General features: G+C 35.3%; 1 protein-coding gene across 2 annotated transcripts; it reads left to right on the top strand.

Annotated features, from left to right (window-relative positions):
• Window positions 1-22,742: 22,742 nt before the first annotated feature.
• Window positions 22,743-26,717, top strand: LOC141724184 (vesicle-associated protein 1-2-like). Of its 2 annotated transcripts, XM_074526204.1 has the most exons (8): window positions 22,750-22,960; window positions 23,058-23,128; window positions 23,197-23,278; window positions 24,447-24,571; window positions 24,673-24,837; window positions 24,921-24,962; window positions 25,694-25,771; window positions 26,278-26,717. In XM_074526204.1, exons 1-8 carry the CDS (start codon window positions 22,906-22,908, stop codon window positions 26,386-26,388), a joined length of 729 nt encoding a protein of 242 aa, XP_074382305.1. In that variant the 5' UTR covers window positions 22,750-22,905; the 3' UTR covers window positions 26,389-26,717. The 2 variants fall into 2 exon arrangements, with proteins under 2 accessions (XP_074382306.1, XP_074382305.1); XM_074526205.1 differs by lacking the exon at window positions 25,694-25,771 and having other exon boundaries at window positions 22,743-22,960.
• Window positions 26,718-27,230: the final 513 nt, after the last annotated feature.

The following is a 27,230-nucleotide window of genomic DNA, read 5'->3' as shown; positions in this document are numbered from 1 at the left end:
ATAAATTACCATCCTGGAAAGGCGAATATAGTGGCCGATGCTCTGAGTAGGAAGGAGAGACTGAATATGATGATAACATCAAAAGAGTTATCTGAAGAAATCGAAAGATTGGAATTGGAACTTTGTGCTTATGGAAAAGTCGAGGAAGTTTGTCATGCAATGACCTTTCAGCCAACACTAGTGGAAAAGATAAAGAAGTGTCAAGAAGAAGTAATGGAGAAAGAGAAGAATCAATTATCTGGAGAGGAGATTAATACTCAAAGGGATGAGCAAGGGATACTAAGGTTTTCATCCAGAATATGGATTCCTCATGTACTTGAATTAAAGAATGAGATCCTCCATGAAGCCCACAATTCGAAATTTTCAATCCACCCGGGAAGCACCAAGATGTATCGAGGCTTAAAGAAGAACTTTTGGTGGCCAAATATGAAGCGAGACGTGGCAGAATGGGTTGCGAAGTGCTATACTTGTCAGAAAGTGAAGGCAGAACATCAACGACCAAGCGGATTAATTCAGCCCTTGAAGATTCCAGAATGGAAATGGGAAAATATCGCTATGGACTTTATAGTAGGACTACCGCGAACGAAATCCGGGCATGACGCAATATGGGTTATAATTGATCGTCTTACAAAGTCGGCGCATTTCCTTCCAATTAATGAGAAGTCGTCACTGGACAAGTTGGTTCATCTGTATGTGCGCGAAATCGTACTAAGGCATGGAGTACCCGTATCAATAGTTTCAGACAGAGATCACCGCTTTAACTCGAGATTCTGGAAGCAATTTCAGGAATGTCTTGGCATGAAGTTGAATATGAGCATGACATACCACCCGCAGACTGATGGCCAGAGTGAAAGGACAATTCAAACAATTGAAGACATGTTGCGCAGTTGTGCAATCGATTTTGCAGGAAGTTGGGACGACCACTTGCCGTTGATTGAATTCTCTTATAACAACAGCTATCATTCCAGTATCGGCATGCCACCATACGAAGCTTTGTACGGGCGAAAATGTAGACCACCAACAAATTGGGATGAAGTAGGGGAAGGAAGAATTCTCGGCTCGGAATTGGTACAACAGTTGCATGACACAGTCAAGTTAATTCAGAAAAGGTTGTTTGCTGCTCAAGATAGACAGATGAAGTATGCGGATCCGGCACGTAAGGATGTTCAATTCCAAATTGGCGAAGCTGTGTTGCTGAAGGTGTCACCTAGAAAAGGGTTGATGAGATTTGGCAAGAAAGGGAAGTTAGCACCTAGATACATAGGTCCTTTTGAGATTTTGAGTCAAGTAGGAAAGGTGGCCTACGAGTTGGCCTTACCACCTCAATATCAGCATGTGCATAATGTGTTCCATGTGTCGTTGCTTAAGAAGTACAATCATGACGCTAGCCATGTGATAGAATATGAACCTGTAGAAATTCAGGCAGACCTGTCATTTGTGGAGCAACCGGTTAAAATACTCGACTGGCAAGTAAAGAGTCTTAGGAATAAGTCGGTAAAGATAGTAAAAGTGCTTTGGAGGAACCCTAAGGTCGAAGAATCGACTTGGGAGTTAGAGTCTGATATGCGTTCCCGGTATCCTCATCTGTTCTCTTAGATTCTGGGGACAGAATCCCTTAAGGGGGAGAGGATGTTACGACCGGTATCTTCGTGTAATATTGTAACACCCCCAGATCCGGGGTCAGGGATCCGGGTCGTCACGGTCTTTCTTTCCACAATATCACTTCACTTAATTAATAAATAACCTTATGCTGTGACCCCACACTAACACACACCACAACCTGTTATAGTCTCAGAGATGAAATTGAAATAAGTACAAGTCCTTGAATCCACAATTAAAAGTTATTACAACCCAAAATGATTACTTTATAAATTTACAGTTAATTGCCATTATCTGCCACAAGTTATAATTATACATAATTAATTCTCAAAAGTAGAATGCCTGATCTACCAATAGATCTACCTCTGCAGCTATAGCAGCTACAACATCAACGGGAAGACGCGGGACGCTTCCCACGCGCTTACGCTGGGTCTGCTGGAGTATGGCCATCTTTCCTAACTGTTGTTGTGTGATGAAGAAATAAAGCAAGAGTGAGCCTTACAGCTCGCAAGATAATATATAGCGATAACAATAATACAAGTATCTAAATGGATACTTACTAGAATCTTTTATCATGTGTAAGATAATTACTTACTAGATATAAGTTTTAAAAGAAGATGAAGTTACCAATTACTTCACTATACTTATACCATTTTTAGAAATCTACTTGAACTACTACTGTTCAAAGTATAATAAGATTCACGAGGTCATCCCATAGATGAGACCACAAATAAAACTTGAAAATATTTGATCTTTGAAATATTTTGAAAAGAAATGAAGTTACGAGATACTTCATTCAATGGATACACCAATAAAACTGTTTGACCCTGTCAATGCTTCGGCAACCACCCATTAGTAGCCTTTCGATCGAAATGCTACGGGTAGGGTTGTAGAATTATCCAAATGGATGATGAACTCATTACGGGAGTTTGTCGTGCCAGGAAGACCACTTACGATGATCAGTCGTAGTAGTACAACCCCACCATTTTCTACATGTAGAGGAGAACCTGTCGGATTTACTTGTCAACTGAACACTGAACTCCTAAGGAATGGACCGCCTTAGCGGAACTTCCAGGCCATTTGGGCCAATATAATAATACGGTTGGGCCGGCGCTACTCGGCCACTTACGCCACTCCTAGTTCAGATGAAATCCATGACTCTGAAATGTAAAGCTCGTCCCCACTTTCCCCAAGTAGAAACTTGTTGATACGGCTCCACCAAGAAGTCGTATCTAGTTGGAAAAGAAAACTCACTGATATTTCCCAGGCGATGCCTGTTAATGGATTAACTTGTTCTAAGAATTTTACTTCTCGAGTATTGGGTAAGTAATCAAAAACTCTTTTATCAAGGCAGCAACCTTGTTGCGAATATAAAACACACCACAGAGCCGGATCCCTCAGGTTTTGAGCGAGTATTTAAATCCCCTTCGAAAGGAGGATCTTAAATATAAAAATGAGTTTGGGATCCGCTCTAACTTTTAAAAATCATTTTAAAGACTCGAAAACACTTTAAAGAGTGTTTGGAATAATGCTGATTTAATAAAGTAAATCAGTCTCAATAAAAAGAAATATCTGGATATTATTATTTAAATAATATTTCCATAAAGAATAATCTTTATAAAAATAATTGAAGTAGAAGTTTTAAAACTCTTACTTGAATGAAAATTAAATAATCAAGGATATACTTATACAAAAGTACTATCTTTATTTGAATAATCGAAAATAAGTTTGATTATCGAAACATTATTCTTTAATAAATTAAAGAATATTATTAAATAATAAGCGGAGTCATAATACCTCGAATGAATATTATAATTAATATTCATTAAACAAAATAACGGAGTCATACATCCTCAAATGAATATTCAAGTAATATTCAATAAATAATATAAATGAGTCATAAGTCCTCGAATAAATATTCAAGATAATATTCATTAATAAAATAAAGTTATCGAATAAACCTTATTCGATTAATAGTTTTGAAAACTATTACCATATATATATAAAAAATATATATATATATATATATAAAATCTACTCGGGATCCTTGACTCCCGGTTTTAGAAAATGTTTTCACCTTTTGGGTCCCTATACTAAGGGTATATGCAAATTACCGCTATCCTCTAGCATAGGTATTATCAACTGAACCAACAGATATATATGGCAAGAATACGAAACAGGCATGCATATGTACCATATAACATGCTACAATATATCGCAAGAATTTGCTAATAACAAATATGCATTTATCGCAAGATCATGCATATACACATATACATCACAACAACAGTTATACGGGTAGAAAACTTGCCTGAACGACTGGGGGTGATAAAAGGCTCGGGACGAGTCTGGTAACCTATAAACAACAAGTAAGTTGGAATTAAACCAAATTCACTTGTAAATCTATACTTTAACCAACTTAGACTCTAACGCTCGTTTTGCGCTCACTGATTCTCTTAAGTCACTCGAGTACCCTCGGCTCCACCATTTTTAATAAATTAACCATTACGAGTTTTAAGGCGATTCATTCGCGAGTGTCTTACCAACTGCCTAACACTCTTACCATAATTGTTTCATACATTAATTAACCCTTTTTGGTCTTTAACCTATGTTTCAAAGTAAGGCGAGGGGAAAAGTTTCGTTCGCGAAACGCCGTTACTTGAAACGGTCGTTTCTCCTAAACCGTGCATCGGAATCGAACGAACTACATATCAAAACGAAGCTCGTAACATGAGCTATCTAAACATGGCAATGATAATAATCTATCAGGGAGTTCTCGGGTCCAAATATTATGAACAAAAGCAGTCTAAAGTAAATCGGACATTACGACGGCTATGTTTACGCGATTACCAATGTTTAAACTACTCCAATTAACCACCAACCAACTCATAACCATCAATACAACAAAACTTCACCTAAACCATACCACATCAGTCCATAATCTCCAAGGTTTTCAACTCAAACAACCACAATCAAGACCTATGAACTATAATCAAGCTTCAATTACCAAAACACTTCCAAATCAAACCAAACTACTAATAATCACAATCCATGCTTCTCATTTCACAAAACCAACCATTTAACTTACTAACAAATAAAGTAAAGGCTAGGGTTTGAAGTTTATACCTTCCTTGGGAGGTGTTAAGTTGCTAGGAAGCCTTAGGGAGCCTCCTACAAGCTTGATCTTTCCAAAGAAATCAAGAACACAAAGTTAGGCTTTAAAGTTTCTAAAAGTCCGATTTAAGGAACTGTAAAAATGAGGGTCTTACCATGATTATTTGGACGAGACTTGTGAACAAGAGTTGTAGGCCATCTCAATACCTTTCCAATGAGCTGTAGAACACAATATTTGAGTGAGAAATGAAGGAGATACAGCAGTTTTAGTGTGCTGGTTCTGTTTTGGCCGAGAGCAATGGAAATGGGGGAGGAAATGCTTTTGCTTTCTTGTGTTGGTGGAATAATGTGGTGGATAATGATGGGTTGTCTTGATATTTTGCTAGGTTAATAATAAACAAAGGAGTTAGTGGAAGATGATCTCACCATTTGCCATGTGTTGGTGATTTGTGGTGAGATGAGATCATCCCTAGTTAACTATATAATTAACTAGCCATTCCTTCCTAACTATCACTTGGTTTCTTGTTTGATCAACCATCCACTTGCCTTACCACTTGCAAAGGTATTTACAAGAGTCGTTATTCATTTCTTTGTCCGGTTATCACTCAATCTCGTTGATCGTTTGGTTAAATACCTTAATGGTTTTATTGATAAAATCTTCTTGGTATTTTTAATACCTAAATTAATTCTCCTTTATAATCCTTGAATTTAAAATCCTTCATCTTAATATTAATTCCTTAAATCCCTTAATGTCTGGTGGAAATCTCGGGGAAAAATAAAAGTGCTCGTTTTCAAAATCCGACAGCTTTTACATACACTTATTTTCTTTATGGAATACTAATACGATCTTAGAATTTCCATAACAGTACTCCTATATATCGTGGTCTGATAATTTTTCTTAATCAACATTGTCAGCAAAAGTTACTATTCATCCGGGTTTCAAAAATCTCCAAAAATTGGGGTTATTACAGTCTCCCCTCCTTAAAAGGATTCCGTCCCGGAATCAGATAGAAAACAGTTGGGGATGCTTTTCTAGCATTGTGCCTTCTAACTCTCTAGTCAATTTTCTACATTATGGTTCTACCACCAAACTCTGACTAGTTTGATAACCCTTCTCCTAAGCACTTGTCCCTTTTCGATCTATAACCCTTCCTGGTTGCTCTATATAGGTTACGTCGAGTTGCATGTCTATGCGCTCATATGCCCCTATTTATCTGGCATCTGAATTACACTTCCTTAATATTGATACGTGAAACACGTTACGACTTTTTACATGTTCTGGGGTAAGGCTAGCTCATATGCTAACTTCCCAATACTTCTTAATATATCCAAGGGTCCAACCATTTGTGGACTTAGCTTTCCTTTCTTTCCGAACCTCATCCTTCCTTTCCAAGGAAATACCTATAACAACACTAGGTCCCCTACTTCCTATTCCTTGTCCTTTCGTGTCAAATCAACATACTTCTTATGTTCATCTTGGGCTACTACCAGCCGTCCTCTGATTAGGTCTATTATATCCTTGGTCCTTTGGACTACTGCGGGTCCGAGCATCTTGCGCTCTACAACTTCATCCTAACATAAGGGGGATCGACATTGTCTTCCCTCAAGGATCTCATAAGGCGATATCTCAATACTGACATATGATCTATTGTCGTAAGAAAACTCAATCCGTATTAAGTGATCATTCCAAATTCTTTCAAGTCTATTGCACAGACTCTCATTATAGCTTTTAGCATTAGAGCTTTTACTTCTTAATACCCATTCTTTTCCAGTTCATAATCGCTACTACCTTCCGTTCCTACTATTATACTGGTTATACTTTTGCTTGTTAGCGTTCTATAACCTTTTAATAACCACATCAACCTTAGTATCACGAATGTGTTAGAATCGGAATACCACCATACTTGGTACCACTTCCTCTCCAGCTGCCTCCATCTTCGAAAGCTTGGTCCTTCATATAGAAGTAAAAGAATTTATTGAGAGATCACTATGATCATGAACACTTGTTACATTGCATAGTTAGTACAGAAGGTGGCCAGCCTTTAGTACTTGACAAGCAATTAAACAATAGATGGTATCCTACTCGGCTTCTATCACACAGATAGATAGTCATTCGGCAATACCTCCCCTTCTGGAAGGGTTGTTCTTCTCAGTTTATGTGAAATGAAAAGAAGAGAAAAGAACGAATTGAAGAGAATTGTATATATGAAAAAATATACTGCCACAAAATATCTGGCTTGGAACCTACCTCTGAACTATAGAGGTTTGTCATAGGAGAACAAAACATATATATATTTATATCAACATCAAGTATTATAGCATCATATTTCACATGCCTAAATATTTTTGCTATTCCGTCCATCATTCTATGGACCCATGCTCTTCCTCGAGCTTATACACAATCACCTTTGAAACTCCCTCGATATCGAAAATCGAATCTGGGATCTCATTCTAGACATCATCGTTACTAGAATTTTATGCTTGCACCGCAACCTTCCTCATATAATAATACGACTCTCTTTTCATAAGAGGGAATAAATATTCAATAGGTAGATACTCTACTTAATTAGTCTATCAATGATAACTTATACACTACCACGACCCGATTAGTGGTACTCAATCTCAACATTCATTCTAATACAACTCTCATGGTTATAATCGACTCATTACTCGCAGAATCATTGCTGCATTACTATAGTCCACCACTGACCTACTGTCGTCATTCACTTTTCGTGAAATCTTAATATCTAACCATACGGAGTCCATACATGTCGTATAGAATACTTCTAAGGAGTTAACATAACCACCAATCATAATTCATGAAGAACACTCCAAACTCTGACGTACTTTCATGACATGAAGTAGATAAAATTACAGAAGAGTTTCAATCAAAGCAACGATAGCAGGTTAATACCATTCTTAATCATATGCCTTCGATAGAAGACTTAACTCAAAGGTTCGTTTAGTCCTTTTCGAAACATGGTCCTTGCTTATTCTCAATATAGGACCTTCTAGGATAGATAGCCCGCTCATGGCGATTACACGAATTAAACCTTTACCAAACTACTATTACAGTTGGGTATTGCACAGTCATCAGAAGGAATGTCAATCTTCCAAACCATAATACAACCTTTACAGCTTTAACCATCATCACTGTATTCTTTTGGCACAAGCGCCTATAATTATCTTCTTACACTTAAAGTTTCGGCCACCTCTTTGGCCCTTCCTGATAGTAATATTTCCTTACAATCAATGTCATTTTAACCCCTTCACTAAATTTTCTACCTCATTTCCAATCACTGCTTGAGTGAAGATGTTTTCCTTAAAATCTGATGAGTAAAACAAATATCACCATTTTCCCATAAATTATTGCCTCAGTCTTTAGAGGTTAATCATTGTCACGACTGACTCTCGATCATACTTAGGACATCTTTTATCTTAGGTCCTAATTGCCCTGAACAATTTCGATCTTTACTGGTTCGATTCATACTTTCTCGTGGTTTAACACATGCCCCACTTGGCATTATTATAATTACGTCACATTTCCTTTATCAAAATTTCTATTCTTGAGAACTTTGAATATTACCTTTCTCCTTGTAAAACCTCTAAGGTTATCCTTCTATCGTTCCTCCTGTATTCCCTAGATACAGGGCATATCAAAATACCATTTAATAATACTAGAACCATTGTCTATATACTTCTGAAAAATTTCTCCACTGATCCTTAAAGGTTGTTGTTACCTTAATCCTTTATTCTATACTATCAAAACTCATACTATCCCTATTAAGGGTGAAATGCCAACCTTTATGCATTCCCCTAGGATTCATTTTAAGTTACCGATGTTCTATCCTTAATTCCACCTTTAAAAAGGTACATGCATCCTTCCATGGATAAATCAAGTCATATATCCTTGATAGATTATCTTATTCAATCATTCCCACCTCGATAGTATATGCCTAATTTCACAATAACATCTGTATTCAAAATGAGGTTAATCAATATGGCCTCCAAAAGATAACAACGGTTATCCGCTTTTCTTGCCTAATTTGGTAACGATAACAAGGATGTTCTGGAAGATATTGGTCGTGTTCAACGTGAACCTCTTCTTAATAATTCCTTGTTTACTTTTGTTGTTTATCTCAACAGTCACCTCAATGTTGGGATATCTTTCATATCTGGCGTCTCCCTTCCTAGGTATCAAGCCACTGATCTTACACTTCACATTCTTGAAGGTCACTTCCTTCATCCAATTTTCCTAATTTCTTACTTCCTTGTCTCCTCAGTCTATCTGCGTCTCATTATTTATCCTTCGAATTATCTCAAGGTTTCCTCGAATCCTCCCAATTTACAGGGGATAAAACATATGTATCTCTTATACCTTCAACCATCAATTTAACTCATGGTATATCACCATCATCCTGACGATCACATACTTTTCTATTTCTATTACCACGAGTCTTTAGGGTTTCCTCATTCCCAACTCCCTTATCATTCCTCAAACTCTCTTTCCTTTATATTCCTTTCCACTTCAGTTTCTTTTTATTTTCCTTTCTCTTATCATTATTTCATGAACCAACACAACATAAGCATTGATTTCATACATCCCATCATTCTGGATTCGTGTCCTCAGAACGAATCTTGACAACTTTTACAACTTAGATTCATAATTCATCATACTCGTCCGTCTTTGTTCTGGCTCTAAAGCTTTTACACTATCTCCTTATCTTTGGGAATTACTCTCCCGAAAATAATTGACTGAACTTAAATCAGTTTATTATAATCTCTTGCTTCGTGCCTTCCATGGCCTTTCACCAGTGGGTGGTCTCTCTCTTAGGAGGGTAAGTGACAAAAACACTCTTTTGTGATTTGTCAATTATTTAGAATCTCAAATGATTCCTGTATTTCCTTTAGCCAGGCTCTTGCCTCGACTGGGTCAGCTTGTTCCTTGGAACTCTGAGAGCTTAGCGACTTAAAGGTCCTGAAAGAATTTCTCACCGTATTGTTTCCTCAGGGTGGTGGTTGGGGATAATAGTCTAAGTTCTGTCTAGACTGGTCCATAAATTGTCGTATAGGAGTACCATCTCGGGTCTCCTTTCCTTACTCGACTTTCTGTTTCCTTAGTATGAAATGTTTCAACCTTCTCCCATACTTGGGGTTATCTTATACATTAAAATCCTTGTTTTCCACTTCATTATGTTATGGGCTCCTTCTTTCTTAATGGCAACCTCCCTGACTATCACATTCGGGGTTTGCCCTAAATCTTATTCCTCGAGCTATGGATTTCATCTAAGATTCAGTCCTTAAGCTCTTGAACATTTGGAACCCAAATTTTGTAGGAATACCTCATTATTCCCTTATCATCTTTCTTGGTATTAATCTTTTATCTAATTGTTGGCTCTCTGCCTTCATTCATCACTTTTTCTGGCATAATATGTTCTTTTCCGATAATTCGAACTGTATTGCAATCTCAAACAGCTTTTCGGTACCGGCTCCGGTTACCTTCACTTCTATTTCCATTTTCTCAAAATCTCTTATAAACTATCTCAAAGACATTATCATCTAGGGTCTCTCCTTTTTACTAAGGGCATCAGCCACCACATTGGCTTTCCCCGAATGATAAAGAATCTCCCAATCATAATTCTTGATTAGCTCTAACCGCCTCCTCTGGCGTATGTTGTGCTCTTTCTACGTAAAAATGTACTAGAACTCCTATGGTTTGTGTAAATCTTGCACTTCTTTCCATACAAGTAGTGCCTCCAATCTTTAGGGAAAAACTATTGCCACGAGCCCAAGCTCATGGGTGGGGATATCGAATTTTATATTCCCTTAATTGTCTTGACGCGTACGCGATTACCTTGCTGTGCTGTATATGAAGCACCCTAATTCCTTATGCGAAGCGTCACTACACATCACAAAATCTCATTTTCCATCCGGCAACGCCAACATAGGGAACGTCACCAACCTTTGCTTCGGTTCTTAAAAGTTGTTCTCGCATTTCTCTGTCCATTCGAACTTCTCAGTCTTACGAGTAAGCCGCGTTAATGGGGCTACTATATTTACAAACTTGAACGAACCTCCGGTAGTGACCGGCCAATCCTACCTCTGGTAGTTTCCCTAACCATGGTTATCAATTCCTCAGTGGTCCTTTATTCATTCTTGTCAGGATCCTCCACGGGATCCTCCTCAGCAACAATCCCTTCTAGGACAACATCCTCAACCGCTACATCCTCAATATGAACATCATCCGGTCCTGCGTTAGGACACTCTATCGGATCCACAATCCGATCTCCAATTAGTAATAAAACATCATCGCGTTGTTGCTCCTCAACCTCAGGGTTCGGAGTCCCGCTACCATATACGATAACGAACTACTCTTCTATCACGATATTTATAAGGGTTCCCATAAGGGTTTTAACTGTCAGTACTACGTTAGGTAGCCCGACTATGAACTTGGCAAGAGTTCTTATTATCTTAGTTATTATCTTAACGTCACATCATCTCTGAGGTTTATAACGCTTTGCTCTGATACCACTTCTGTAACACCCCCAGATCCGGGGTCAGGGATCCGGGTCGTCACGGTCTTTCTTTTCACAATATCACTTCACTTAATTAATAAATAACCTTATGCTGTGACCCCACACTAACACACACCACAACCTGTTATAGTCTCAAAGATGAAATTGAAATAAGTACAAGTCCTTGAATCCACAATTAAAAGTTATTACAACCCAAAATGATTACTTTATAAATTTACAGTTAATTGCCATTATCTACCACAAGTTATAATTATACATAATTAATTCTCAAAAGTAGAATGCCTGATCTACCAATAGATCTACCTCTGCAGCTATAGCAGCTACAACATCAATGGGAAGACGTGGGATGCTTCCCACGGGCTTGCGCTAGGTCTGCTGGAGTCTGGCCATCTTTCCTAACTGTTGTTGTGTGATGAAGAAATAAAGCAAGAGTGAGTCTTACAGCTCGCAAGATAATATATAGCGATAACAATAATACAAGTATCTAAATGGATACTTACTAGAATCTTTTATCATGTGTAAGATAATTACTTACTAGATATAAGTTTTAAAAGAAGATGAAGTTACCAATTACTTCACTATACTTATACCATTTTTAGAAATCTACTTGAACTACTACTGTTCAAAGTATAATAAGATTCACGAGGTCATCCCATAGATGAGACCATAAATAAAACTTGAAAATATTTGATCTTTGAAATATTTTGAAAAGAAATAAAGTTACGAGATACTTCATTCAATGGATACACCAATAAAACTGTTTGACCCTGTCAATGCTTCGGCAACCACCCATTAGTAGCCTTTCGATCGAAATGCTACGGGTAGGGTTGCAGAATTATCCAAATGGATGATGAACTCATTACGGGAGTTTGCCGCGCCAGGAAGACCACTTACGATGATCAGTCGTAGTAGTATAACCCCACCATTTTCTACATGTAGAGGAGAACCTGTCGGATTTACTTGTCAACCGAACACTGACATCCTAAGGAATGGACCGCCTTAGCGGAACTTCCAGGCCATTTGGGCCAATATAATAATACGGCTGGGCCGGCGCTACTCGGCCACTTACGCCACTCCTAGTTCAGATGAAATCCATGACTCTGAAACGTAAAGCTCGTCCCCACTTTCCCCAAGTAGAAACTTGTTGATACGGCTCCACCAAGAAGTCGTAACTAGTTGGAAAGGAAAACTCACTGATATTTCCCAGGCGATGCCTGTTAATGGATTAACTTGTTCCAAGAATTTTACTTCCCGAGTATTGGGTAAGTAATCAAAAACTCTTTTATCAAGGCAGCAACCTTGTTGCGAATATAAAACACACCACAGAGCCGGATCCCTCAGGTTTTGAGCGAGTATTTAAATCCCCTTCGAAAGGAGGATCTTAAATATAAAAATGAGTTTGGGATCCGCTCTAACTTTTAAAAATCATTTTAAAGACTCGAAAACACTTTAAAGAGTGTTTGGAATAATGCTGATTTAATAAAGTAAATCAGTCTCAATAAAAAGAAATATCTGGATATTATTATTTAAATAATATTTCCATAAAGAATAATCTTTATAAAAATAATTGAAGTAGAATTTTTAAAACTCTTACTTGAATGAAAATTAAATAATCAAGGATATACTTATACAAAAGTACTATCTTTATTTGAATAATCAAAAATAAGTTTGATTATCGAAACATTATTCTTTAATAAATTAAAGAATTTTATTAAATAATAAGCGGAGTCATAATACCTCGAATGAATATTCAAGTAATATTCAATAAATAATATAAAGGAGTCATAAGTCCTCGAATGAATATTCAAGATAATATTCATTAATAAAATAAAGTTATCGAATAAACCTTATTCGATTAATAGTTTTGAAAACTATTACCATATATATATAAAAAAAAAAAATATATATATATATATATATAAAATCTACTCGGGATCCTCGACTCCCGGTTTTAGAAAATGTTTTCACCTTTTGGGTCCGTATACTAAGGGTATATGCAAATTACCGCTATCCTCTAGCATAGCTATTATCGACTGAACCAACAGATATATATGGCAAGAATACGAAACAGGCATGCATATGTACCATATAACATGCTACAATATATCGCAAGAATTAGCTAATAACAAATATGCATTTATCGCAAGATCATGCATATACACATATACATCACAACAACAGTTATACGGGTAGAAAACTTGCCTGAACGACTGGGGGTGATAAAAGGCTCGGGACGAGTCTGGTAACCTATAAACAACAAGTAAGTTGGAATTAAACCAAAGTCACTTGTAAATCTATACTTTAACCAACTTAGACTCTAACGCTCGTTTTGCGCTCACTGATTCTCTTAAGTCACTCGAATACCCTCGGCTCCACCATTTTTAATAAATTAACCATTACGAGTTTTAAGGCGATTCCTTCGCGAGTGTCTTACCAACTGCCTAACACTCTTACCATAATTGTTTCATACATTAATTAACCCTTTTTGGTCTTTAACCTATGTTTCAAAGTAAGGCGAGGGGAAAAGTTTCGTTCGCGAAACGCCGTTACTTGAAACGGTCGTTTCTCCTAAACCGTGCATCGGAATCGAACGAACTACATATCAAAATGAAGCTCCTAACATGAGCTATCTAAAAATGGCAATGGTCATAATCTAGCAGGGAGTTCTCGGGTCCAAATGTTATGAACAAAAGCAGTCTAAAGTAAATCGGACATTACGACGGCTATGTTTACGCGATTACCAATGTTTAAACTACTCCAATTAACCACCAACCAACTCATAACCATCAATACAACAAAACTTCACCTAAACCATACCACATCAGTCCATAATCTCCAAGGTTTTCAACTCAAACAACCACAATCAAGACCTATGAACTATAATCAAGCTTCAATTACCAAAACACTTCCAAATCAAACCAAACTACTAATAATCACAATCCATGCTTCTCATTTCACAAAACCAACCATTAAACTTACTAATAAATAAAGTAAAGGCTAGGGTTTGAAGTTTATACCTTCCTTGGGAGGTGTTAAGTTGCTAGGAAGCCTTAGGGAGCCTCCTACAAGCTTGATCTTTCCAAAGAAATCAAGAATACAAAGTTAGGCTTTGAAGTTTCTAAAAGTCCGATTTAAAGAACTGTAAACATGAGAGTCTTACCATGATTATTTGGACGAGACTTGTGAATAAGAGTTGTAGGCCATCTCAATACCTTTCCAATGAGCTATAGAACACAATATTTGAGTGAGAAATGAAGGAGATACAGCAGTTTTAGTGTGCTGGTTCTGTTTTGGCCGAGAGCAATGGAAATGGGGGAGGAAATGCTTTTGCTTTCTTGTGTTGGTGGAATAATGTGGTGGATAATGATGGGTTGTCTTGATATTTTGCTAGGTTAATAATAAACAAAGGAGTTAGTGGAAGATGATCTCACCATTTGCCATGTGTTGGTGATTTGTGGTGAGATGAGATCATCCCTAGTTAACTATATAATTAACTAGTCATTCCTTCCTAACTATCACTTGGTTTCTTGTTTGATCAACCATCCACTTGCCTTACCACTTGCAAAGGTATTTACAAGAGTCGTTATTCATTTCTTTGTCCGGTTATCACTCAATCTCGTTGATCGTTTGGTTAAATACCTTAATGGTTTTATTGATAAAATCTTCTTGGTATTTTTAATACCTAAATTAATTCTCCTTTAAAATCCTTGAATTTAAAATCCTTCATCTTAATATTAATTCCTTAAATCCCTTAATGTCTGGTGGAAATCTCGGGGAAAAATAAAAGTGCTCGTTTTCAAAATCCGACAGCTTTTACATACACTTATTTTCTTTATGGAATACTAATACGATCTTAGAATTTCCATAACAGTACTCCTATATATCGTGGTCTGATAATTTTTCTTAATCAGCATTGTCAGCAAAAGTTACTATTCATCCGGGTTTCAAAAATCTCCAAAAATTGGGGTTATTACAAATATTATTTGTGGATTTGGTATAATATTAAAGCCGAATGAAAATATATTCAATGATTGTACGTTTGTGTGAGTGCAAATTTCTGCATTATAAATTTGTTTTATGTAGTATATGATTTTTCAAAGCAAGAGTTTATTTAATTTCTTTATTTTTGATTTATAAGGAATATTCTAAGCCTTGGAAAAATTTTCTTTTAAAAGGTATTTTGTTCACAAATTTTGAAAATGATTTTATAAAGTCTCTAAAAATCCAAGTTATTTTATGGTATAAATTTTATAATTTTTGAACTTGTATTTTATTTTTAAAAAATAAATTATTATAAATTTTAATTGTCATATTTAGCAAATTACAAGAAAGCCCTTGCATGCAAATCACCCTCTCATTCTTTTCAAGGACAAAGAGGACAATTCCAACCCCACTAACTCTTATTTTTCTAGCCAATTTCCTTCTTTACCCTTGCATGCAAATTGAACCAAGTTCAAGTGGAAGGCTAATCATGTCAATTCCTAATTCCACTCACTTTTGCCAATACAAAAACCATAAAACAAGCAAAGACATGATCATTTTCACTCATCACCCACACCACACTCATTCTTCTCTCCCTCATCCTCCCTCACTCTCGGCCCTCCCTCTCTCACTCTCGGGTTTAGCCGAGAACCACCCCCCTCCCCATTTTTCTTCATTCCTCCACCAAGCTTCTACTCCTTATACAAGTAAATGTTATTTCCCATACCATGATCATTCATATTTCAAAGAGTTTTGAATAGAAAGATTAAGTTTTGAAGTTGCATGTTAAGGTTCTAGTTGAAACTCAAAGTACAACCTTGATTCTTGTGAGTTTAGGGTTGTTTTTGAGAGGACTACAAGGAATGGAGAAGTGTCAAGTCTTGAGAGGGAAACTCTTGATGATTAAATGGCCATTCCCATCCATTTCATTCGGTCATGACCATATGGGAGCCGAATGAATGGTCCTTGAGATCATTCTTGTTGTTTTGCTCAAATTTTGCATGTTTATGTGATAATGACTTGAATTTTGTGGTAAAAATTTGATAAAACTCCTTGCATGCTAAGTGATCATCTAGGTATAGCTCATGCTAGGCTTGCATGTCAATTTTATGGTAGAATATATGTAGAAAATGTGTTGTTTTAGTTTGCAAAACCCAAGGACATGCATGCATGTGGATTTCTCTTAGAATGTTGCAAGATTTTGATCATTTGGAAAGATTTGGTTAGTGAGCCATAATTTCAGTAGGAATAATGTGTTAATATTGATTTATGCTTCTTGTTGCATGGTAATAATTCGTGGTTATCTTTTATAAAATACATATCTTGTGGTTTCAAAAACTTAATGATTGGTGAGTTGAGAAATGTGATCTCTTTTGTTTTGCCATAATTGTACCTTAGGTAAGGATGATCTCACCCAAGGTTATTTTGATAATAAGGGAGTTAGGTCAGTAGATTACCATGTATAAGCCTTGGTTTAAGTATTGGGATGTTGGTAGTTGAGCTTGTCAACTCAAAACCTTGGAGAAATGAGAGTTATAGTTTCTGCAGAAAATCAGTTTAGTACCGTGAGGTTTAGAGTGAGTTTTGACCATGTCATTGATGAGCACTTTGAGGCCCAAGCCACCAGAAGTTAGTATTGGGAGTATATAAAAAGTTTTAGGAGTTGGTTGGAGGTTTGCATGTCTTTTGGATAGGTGCACAAGTAGAATAACAAAATCTGTCCAGGGGACAGTTTTGTTGCAACTTAGAAATAGGAAGATTTGACCATGTCATGGGTAGGCCCTCATTAGGCCCTATTGGGCCTTAGTTAGAGGGAGTGTCAGAGAAGTTTTTCCAACCATAGTTCATAGGATATGAGTTAGAACCATGTGTCACAAGTTAATTCAAGTCAGGGCGTTTTCTGCCCAGAAAAACAGGGGAACCTTGGACTTTTAGCTTAGGCCCAAGAAGGCCCAAGCCAGGCCCTTGAGCCACATCAAGTTTGTGAGATGCCCTTAGGTCAGGAGAGTCTTGTGTAAAAGTTTTGAAGGAAAACTTGTAGTTTAAGAGTGCCTAATGCACTCAAGAAACTATAGTTGTCATTCTGAAATTTGCACCAGTGAGCGCTTTCACTTATCACATAGTTTTTGTACACTTAGAAGTGAGTATTAGGTCGACCACCATAGTTGTAAGATGGTATAAGGTCAGTAGAGCTAAAGGCACATGTGAGGGTCAATGGGTTTTGGATAATTTAGGAAAGGCACATCGAGTTAGGAAGCCAAAATTAGAAGACCTTGTCTAGTTTAGCGACCAAGTGACTTAAGATTTGAGTCGAGATCATCCAAGCCTAGTGTTGCATTATGGTATATATGGTGTTAATATATGATATGTGAATATGTGGCTATGTGTGTACTTTTGTAATTTAAAAGTGAATATAAAATTAAGTACATATAGGCCTAAGTGTCATCCGTGTTTAATTTCAAGTTGTAAATAGGTTAAGATGGTAAGAATATATTATAATGAGGATTATTATTATTATGTAGGATCTCGAGACGAGGGAAAACTTGCCATAAAGGTCGAGTGAAGCTCCAGTTGCTCCTACCAGTCAGACCAGACCAGCCTTTCTCAAGGCAAGTGATTCAACTTGACCTTCATATTTGCTATAAACAGTTCATATATATATTGATGCAATTATCCTGAGTCATTTGATATATTTTAAATCAAGCGTATCTTTCGTTTATCTTTAAATTATATAGAAATGCCATGAACCCTCGAGTATGTATTGCAAGTAGTTCAAAAGCCTTTTCATGATAGTTAAATGCCATGATAAAATGAAGAGTTGATATATTACTTGATTGATCCTCTTGATTAACATGCTGATGATTCCTAAGTATTGATATCTCATCCTGATACTTGAATCCCTATAGAACCTTACCTTGAACCCTGAAAGTCAGAAACTTATCAAAGTGATCCCTCATTGATTGATACCCCTCTTTCTTATCCTAAAGCTTGACAACTCTGATATATCCTGAGCTAAAGAATCATTTCTTCATACCTTAACACCCATAGTATTCATGAAGCTTATCTTCTTGATGATCCAACACCTGTACCTTGACGAGAAACCATTACTTTAAGCCCAGTTTGGCATTACCCCTTTATATTATCCATTAGTCTCACTAAATTTTCCTGTCCAAGTTCTGACATATGAAAACCTTTTGGTTACCCTAATAGAGTAAAATTTTGTAAATCATGGCCCTGAGATTTAGTACCTTATCTCCCGTGTTTCGAGTTGATCTATAATCCCTTAATAAAAAAAGGTTTGCTGTTAAAAGAGATTTTGTTTTAATTCGGCATCTGTTTTTGAAATAAATAAAATATGGGTTTTCAGTCCCAAAGGGGGATAAATGTTTTCCTTGAATAGTGGATCTGGACTGAGACGAGAGTCCTTTCCACACTTATATTAGGCTTAAAAGTTGCCTAGGGATTCCCGTTAATGTTTTAGAACCCAGCGAGGTTCGGGATTACTTCGCGACTGATCACCGGCTATAATCCGTAGCATCATAAAATGACTTTGATTAAGACATGATTTTAAAATTATTTTGATACAAGCAAAATGATGCCATCTCACATAGTTTTATCTCTCGTTACCATTGGTTATGTCTTGCCATTGTCATTCTTTAATGTATATCTCGATTTATGTTTTGTGTCGTACTGTTAGCACTTGTTGAGCATTTGGCTCACTCCTTGTTTTACCCTAATATTACAGCTAGCAGCCATGGTTAGATTCAAGCAGACTGCCCGTAAGACCTGTGATGTTGATGCTTATGTTCGAGCTCAGGTAGAATAAGTAATAATAGTTTGTGTGAGGACTCGGTACTTTTAATCAGATGTAATAGTTGGTAGTGTTGGGCTGTTCCAAACCCTAAACTGTAAGATCTTGGAGTTGGTTGTGTATTCTTCTTTTAAAATGTTGTAATAGTTATATTTAATTTGTTGTTTAAGTTGGGGGCGTGACACTAACTATTCCTTACACAGGGAGTAGAGTGCATCTAAGGCCCTACTGGCTGATGGAATTCATAGATGATAAAGGAGTTAGAAGATTCTTCAGATTAGAAGACCAATTGAGCATCTCTAGCAATGAGACTCTTTTGGAAATGTAAGAAATGCTAAATCTTTCAGAATCTGATGAACTGGAATTCCACAGACAGCTCCAAAATCAGATAGAAGAAAACAACAGGAAGCTTGGAAAGAGATCTAGATCTTCAAGAAAATAGATTAATCTGCTCAGGCTAGAGGAGCACCTTGAAAATGACTGTGAGCAAATCTTTGTATATTTTGTTAATTGCAGCACTTTACAGTTTTATCTACTTTCATTTAAATTTATATTTTTAGGGTGTTTTGTTATCATCAAATTTATCTTAATTTATGGCTACAATTCTAGTAGATATAAATTGGGGGAGATTGTTGTGTATATGTTGTGAACTTGATGATTTCATTCACAAAACACCTTAGTAGATTTAACTTAGTGAAAAATGTAGCACTCGACGGATAAGCAAATATAGTCCCGACGGATGACTCAATATAGTCCCGACGGATGATAATTTGACATCCATCGAGTGAGTAGCTTATGTAACAATAAGTCATGTAGCACATTTCTGCATACACCTTTGTATAGATTCTGTAGTAGCATATAAGTTATGTTGACTTTAATTAGATATGCAGAATAGGTTTATTAATTGTACATAGATGATGTCTTGTAATTCTGCATAAATGAAATGAAGTCAAGTGCCCAATAGCTACCCGACGGATGATCAACAAGGCAACCCGACGGATGATCAACAAGGCAACCCGACGGATGATCAACAAGGCAACCCGACGGATGATCATGTACCCGACGGATAATTAATTCAAACATCTGTTGATAGTGACAACACAGTCACATGCGTCGAGTGTATGCAAAAGGAATGTGGAAGCCTATTCAACTGGGTTTTTGAGAACAAAGAAGCATTGCCATTTCCATGCTATTATGAAGATATTCAAAGATGTTGGAATAGAGTAGTGAAGTCGCATAGTATTAGACTTGATAGGTTTTGTTTTATTATCTTGTCTTATTACTGTGTAAACTTGGTGATATATAAACCAAGAGTAGCAAATAGAACAACAAGAAGACTAAGCAAGTATTTTTCTCAGAGAAACATTTGTAAGTTGTATCCTTAGCATTTCTCTATAAGTTTAGTTGTTCTTATTTGTAAGAAACTGTGAGCTATTCAAGCTTCACAGAGTTCTCTTGATATATATATATATATATATCTGGTGGATACATTCAAATCCACCAAAAAGTTTTAAAGACTTGTGTTTTTATTACTTTGTGTTTTGATTCATATTTAACTTGTCATTCCGCACTTTATAAATCAAAATACTGTCATATATATCTTAAGTTAGAACATTTCATAATTCAGAAAAAGTTTCAAGAATTTCATTCAACCCCCCTTCTGTAATTCTTGTTGCATTGTTAGGGACTAACAGTTACGTATCCCCTGGGTTTCAAATTGTTTTGTTAACTTGTGTTTTGGGGGAAAAGTAACTTCTGAAAATACCTATCTCTAAACTTTGAATAAAATGATAATGTTTTGGAAAGTGTGTTGTGATATAATTATTTTGACAAGAGATAGGTAAGTGATTTGGAAAACTGGATAAAAATGATCAGATGATTGGATGAGTGTGCGCAAGGGGCTCGTAACGGCCTGGAAGATAGCGTAAGAGGCGAAGTGGTTGCGCACCCTATTATAACCACCAGCCCAGCGTGACAGGGACCTAGCTAGTCTCTGAGTTCCGAAACAAGTTTTCATAGGATGACCAAGTTAGAGTTGTCCTATGGAGATAGCCTGATCAGCTGTATCATCAGGAATCATCCAATACATTTATATCTGAGCAAGTGATTTTATGGGTCCTGTGATGGGACGGGTTTTATGGGTCCTGTGATTGGACGGGTTTTATGGTTCCCGTAACGGAACAAATGATTTTGGGTCCCCGTAACGGGACAAATGATTTTATGGGTCCTGTGATGGAACGGAAGATTTGAAAATGAAAGTAGCATGCTAAAAAAATATTGAATTTGGTATTTATGCACAACACAATTAATGAAATGTTTTATAGAGCATGCTAGCTATTGATTATCCAGTTTTCATCAGTTTCATCGGTTTCCAACAGTTTATAAATGTTTACTTGTTTTATAAACCAGTTATGATTTCTGTTCCTATAAATGTTTATCATAAACTGTTTTTGGTTATTATTCATATAGTGGTATTGCTGAGCAATTGATTGCTCACCCTTGCAAATATTTTATATATGTATTGCAGATACCTAGGAGATTTCTTCAGTGGTAATCGGGGCAGAGTTCCAGTTCATTCCGTGTCAGGCTCCTCTGAGGTAGTTATGTTAGACCAAAAATGATTTGTTGAGTTGCTATGTTAAGATAGTATTGTCAAGGTGGTTGTAATGAATTAGTTTTGTGGTAAATCATAACCTAAGTCATACTTAACCTGGAAAAGATTTTGGTAAGAGATGTCGTGATTATGTTTTACCATTAAAATGGATTATATTATGTTAGTTGTTGTATTGTGGACAACGTCTGAACCCGGATTGAGGCCGTGACAGTTTATATATATATATATATATATATGTATTTTAAAATAAATTAATCACCTGAATTATAATAAATGAAAAGATGAACACAATATCAACAAAGAAAACAAATATTCACCGATGTATATATTGAAACTTTAATATAGTGATTAAGACTAGTAGATCTAGATTATTTATAACAAAATATATTATTATTATTATTTTCTAAAAAAATCTTGACTTGGATAAATTTTTGAGATTAATATAACATTTTTAATTTTATTCAAATTAAAAATATATCATTATTTTATATTTACCATTTTTAAACATCTTTTTTATTTGTACATTTATTTTATTAAAAAATTATTATTTTTCATTACATAAAAAAAGATATTCACACAACCATTTAAAAAATATGTCTGGGAGAATTGAGGGCTCTTCGTGGTGGAACATCTGGCACAACAAAAGGCTATGATTTTTTCTAATATTTTCTTAATTCTCACAATACATGATGCACAACAAACACATAAATATATATTATAATATTTTATGTTAAATTCATTTTATAAAATATATTGTTCAATTATCCAAATTGGACTAAAATTTTAAAATTCAAATACAAACAATATATTTCATCGACTATATAATGTCTTACTATATTTGATCCTAGGAATCATATCTTACAAACATTTCATGTTAGTAATATCTTAAACTATTGATTAATAATTTCAAAACCACAAATAAAATTTCTTTTTGTATTTACATCTTGATTACCAACAAACAATACTTAGTAAAAAAAACTAAAATATAATCAAATATTCAAATTATATAAAAAATTCATACACTTACATACTACAGTTACTCTTTTGTGAGTAGTGAACCAGATCAAAGTAGTAAAAGCAAACAACACAAGTGTCCCCACGTACCCACAGTCTTGTTCCACTTTTTTTTGCAGTTGTTTTTCTATACACACACAACACCAGATCATTACTTAAATTTCTTCTTCTCACAAAACCCACTTCAATCTTCATCTTCCATCTTTACAAACCTCGAATTTCGTGCCCCTGCAAAAATGTCTACCGGAGGAGAGCTTCTAAGCGTGGACCCACAAGAGCTTCAATTCCCATGTAAATTCTCTTCATTTTATTACATGCTTAGATCTGATCTGATTTATTTTGGTGTTGTTTTGTTTGACATGATCTTTGTTATGTTTTGTTTTGGAAGTTGAGTTGAAGAAGCAGATCTCTTGTTCTATGCAGTTGGCTAATAAGACTGGTCATCATGTTGCATTTAAGGTATTTTTGTTAATTTTCTTGAATTTTATTGTTGTTTTTTATTTGATTGGTGGAATTTTGGGTTGTAGGTGAAAACTACGAATCCAAAGAAGTATTGTGTGAGGCCTAATACTGGGATCGTTTCGCCTCACTCTACGTGTGATGTTGTAGGTTAGTTTATGTGTAATTATTTGCTTTTGTTAGTATAGGGGTTGATATTTTATGTATATGTTTGTTAATTTTCAATTGTTTTAGTTTTCTAATGTTGTATGACCTTGTTAGCGGGTCACCTTGTTGGTTTCTAGTAAATTTTTTTTTGCCTTTTCCTTTTTCGGTGCTTAGCATTTTCAACTAATTTCAAGTCAATTACAATTGCCAATTGTGTTGAGTGTAGCAGATGTGAGGGGTGAATAATTGATTTATGTGGAGGTTATATATATGTGGTTAAACTAAGTTCATTTAGGTGTCATTTGACTTGTACTGGGATTTTATTGATTCAAGTTTGAGAGTGTACTCATATTGTTTTCTAAAATTGTGGTTCTTTGTGTGCTTGTTCAATTTCTGTTAATTGTACTGTCGTTTTAAAACCTGTATGCAGGGGCTCAACATACAACTATATGCACATAGTCAAATTATAATGATTAAAATTTGCAATTTTGATCCCGATTTTAAAATTTTGACCCTATTTAAGTAAGAAATTGATAATTTTAAACTATTGATCTATATTTAATAATTACTGGCTATGTTATTAGCTGTATGGAATTTAAACCTGTTGGTTTCACTAAAATTTTTACTGAATTTCAAATTGATTAGATTCCTCACATCTTTACTGCTTTTCGTTTATTTAAAATTGTTACTTAGTGAAGCAAATTTCAGAGGAATCTACTTAAATAGGCTAAGATGGTTATGTTGGTTTTACTTGAGTGACATTTCATGCGAGCCCTACCAAATTTTTGTTGATCAAGTCAGATTTCATTGGGCACATACTAGATAATAACAATAAACGTAATGAAGTTGTAGCGTAATTAAACCTATACGTTCAGTTGCTCGAACGAGCTGAGTAATTTCTGATGTTGATAGTCTTAAACATGTCAAAAATTCCCAAGTGAATAAGCATAATTAGTAATATGAAAGTGAAATACTATTTAGCTAAAACAAATTTGAGTTTTAGGTTCACGGAAACACTGACAGGCTTGTTCTGCCATTATTTTTGCAAACTTGGTTTTTTAATATAATGTATTTTGATACTGATATACGTAGTTATATTTATGTGCTTTATTTTAAAATATAGCTGATTTGTGTTTACTTTATTACAATATTAATCTATCTTGTGATTCAGTTACAATGCAAGCACAAAAAGAGGCTCCTCCCGACATGCAATGCAAGGATAAGTTCTTACTCCAAAGTGCAGTTGCATCGGGAGAATATCAAGGAGCTTCTGCAAAGGAAATTACTCCAGAAATGGTAGTTGTACAGTAGGGACTCATTAGTTTCATGTTTATGTAATACTATTATGTTAAAGAATATTTTTATAATTTGCATCTGTTATGTTTGCTTTCTCACAGTTTAGCAAGGAGACAGGAAATCAGGTTGAGGAGTGCAAACTGAGAGTTAGTTATGTTGCGCCCCGAGAACCACCGTCACCAGTCAGAGAAGGATCTGAGGAAGGTACGTCACCGAGGGTTTCAGTATCAGAAAATGGAACTGCTAATCCGCTCGACTCCAACACGGTCAGTATTGGTTATTAAAAAAAACTTTATTATGATGAATATTGTCCCACCTCTAGTTGACTCTATTTTGATTATGCATGCAGATCTCAAGAGCATCTGTCGAGCCTCAAGAGAACACCTCAGAGGTTAGTTTCCAGATTTCTCTATAGTAAAAATTACGCACACTTGAATATTTGGTAATTAGTTGAATATCTATATAGTCTTTGTTACCTTATGGTTTTCTATTAGGTGAGCTTGTATGGAATAAAAATGAGAGAGAAAGGAATGATATTTTATTTTTACTCTTATGTGATATTTGTGGAAGACAATTGGTCAAAATTAATTTGATGTAATAGTATACCCACAGGCCACAACTTAGTATTAGCACCCAGAATATTCCTTGTATGTATATCTTACAATGTGTCCCTAGTAAGCAAACTAAGTATCACATGTTTATCATAAGCTGTTGTATCAAGGAAGTTGTTTAAAGGAGAGGAAGGAAATGGTATGCTAGTGTTATATTGATATTAATTTATTAAGTTGATGGCACAACTTTTTTTAGGCTTGTAAGCTTTAGTGAAAGTAGATTAAAACAGTAAAAATCATAAAGCAAGTAGCTGAATCCTGTGTTGACAGAGCTGAAGTATCTTGTATAGGAGAAATAAGCTCGAGGTTTATGTGTAGAACGACCAAGAGTGCATTTGAACCAATAAGAATTTGGTCTTCTAATTACTAGGGAAATCCAGGTGGGGAGAACAAGCAATGTTATGATACATGATATCATATGATTAGTGTCATGTACAAGTCTTCTTGATCCTAGGTACTTGATGTTTGTGATATTTTTGTTATTAATTACAGTTTCCTTTTCAAATTTCAGGTAAGGGAACTTATTACTAAGCTGTCTGAAGAGAAAACTTCTGCCATTCAGCAAAATAAAAGGCTTCACCAAGAACTGGTAATAGAATTTTGATTTAATTTGTCTTGGGAAAATTTCTTTTTTTTGAAAGGTGCAATTTGTTGGTGTTAGTTATTTAAATAGGCAGCATTTTCACTGTTCACTGAAACATATGATTTTTTCTAAAAATACTCCCAGCAATGATTTCTACAAAAGGTATTATTACTCATTGCGATGAAGAGAATTGTTGGGCCGTATCTTATAAGTCAGAATTTTTTTTTTTCTTAAATGGACTAAAATAAATAATTATTAAATATAATTATCTAAATTCATTAATTTTAAGTTAGATTAAGAAATTAAAAATAAATATTTTAAAATTTAGGTTAATAAATCAGCAAAAAATCAAAATAAATTGAGAAAAAGTATGTCGTTATTAACATTCTACTTATCAACGTAGATAAGCTGTTACTGGTTTATAAGTCATAAGTTATGTGCCAACCAGGCCCTATATGTTTGAATTTCTACTATATATTTAGTAAATCTTTGGTTGATTGTCTGTGCTCCAGGAACTTCTAAAGCGTGAAAGCAGCCGAGGCCGTGGTGGTATCTCGTTCATGTATGTTATCCTGTTTGGGTTGGTTGGCATACTATTGGGGTATCTTATCAAGAAGACGTGACGAAGGAAATTGGATCTGTAAAATGTTGTGTGCCTCATCATCCAATAGTTTTATACATAATTCGGTCATTTAAACACGAGAGACTCGTTGGATATACTCATTTGATTTGTATTTAGGTCTGTATCAACTATTGACTTAGAAGCACGGTTAGAACTGTATGATTATTTTTTGTAATTTGGCATAGCTGAAGCTGGCCAAGATTTCATTGTGTGATTAGTAGCAACACATTTATCTTGTAATTTAAAAGAGCTACCTATTGTTTGTTGAATAGCTACAGTGTTCATCCATCAAGGAAAATAAACAATGACATACATTGTTCTGTGTGCTAATTGTTGCTTTGTGTTTTTGTTCTTCATTTGATTGTACATATACATTTACACATCTTGGAGCAAATGAAGTTCTCCCCGGTGTGATTAGTAATTGAACTTCATATTTTTTGGCATTTTAAAAAAATATGCAAAATACCATATGTTCTTTCAAAAATAGACATGTTTTAAAAAAATTATATCTCAGTATAAGGGGGTTTAGGTGGTACACGAAAATGATATGGTGGTCAACGTAAATATTGTAAATTCATATTATAAATTCCTCTCTATTAATATAGCATTCATAGTTTAGTGAAAACAAGCAACAGTAAAAAAACTCAATGTCAATATTGTAAATTCATATTATAAATTCCTCTCTATTAATATAGCATCCATAGTTCAATGAAAACAAGCAAGTAAAAAACAATACAACCTGTACTAGATTAGCAAAAAAAACCTAATACTTATAATCCGAAAAAGTAGAATAGAAAATCACAATGTACTAGATTGGCAAAAAAAACCTAAAACTTATAATCC

Source organism: Apium graveolens, chromosome 5 (assembly GCF_009905375.1).
Source record: "Apium graveolens cultivar Ventura chromosome 5, ASM990537v1, whole genome shotgun sequence".
In the NCBI taxonomy this organism is placed as follows: domain Eukaryota; kingdom Viridiplantae; phylum Streptophyta; class Magnoliopsida; order Apiales; family Apiaceae; genus Apium; species Apium graveolens.
Note: the sequence above shows the minus strand (reverse complement) of the source record. Positions and strands in the feature narration are given on the sequence as shown.

Coding starts and splice junctions, on each gene's coding strand:
- LOC141724184 (XM_074526204.1), top strand. CDS start 22,906: ATGTCTACCGGAGGAGAGCTTCTAAGCGTGGACCCACAAGAGCTTCAA. Junction 24,963..25,693: donor CTCAAGAGAACACCTCAGAG/GTTAGTTTCCAG, acceptor TTCAAATTTCAG/GTAAGGGAACTTATTACTAA. Junction 25,772..26,277: donor AAAGGCTTCACCAAGAACTG/GTAATAGAATTT, acceptor TCTGTGCTCCAG/GAACTTCTAAAGCGTGAAAG.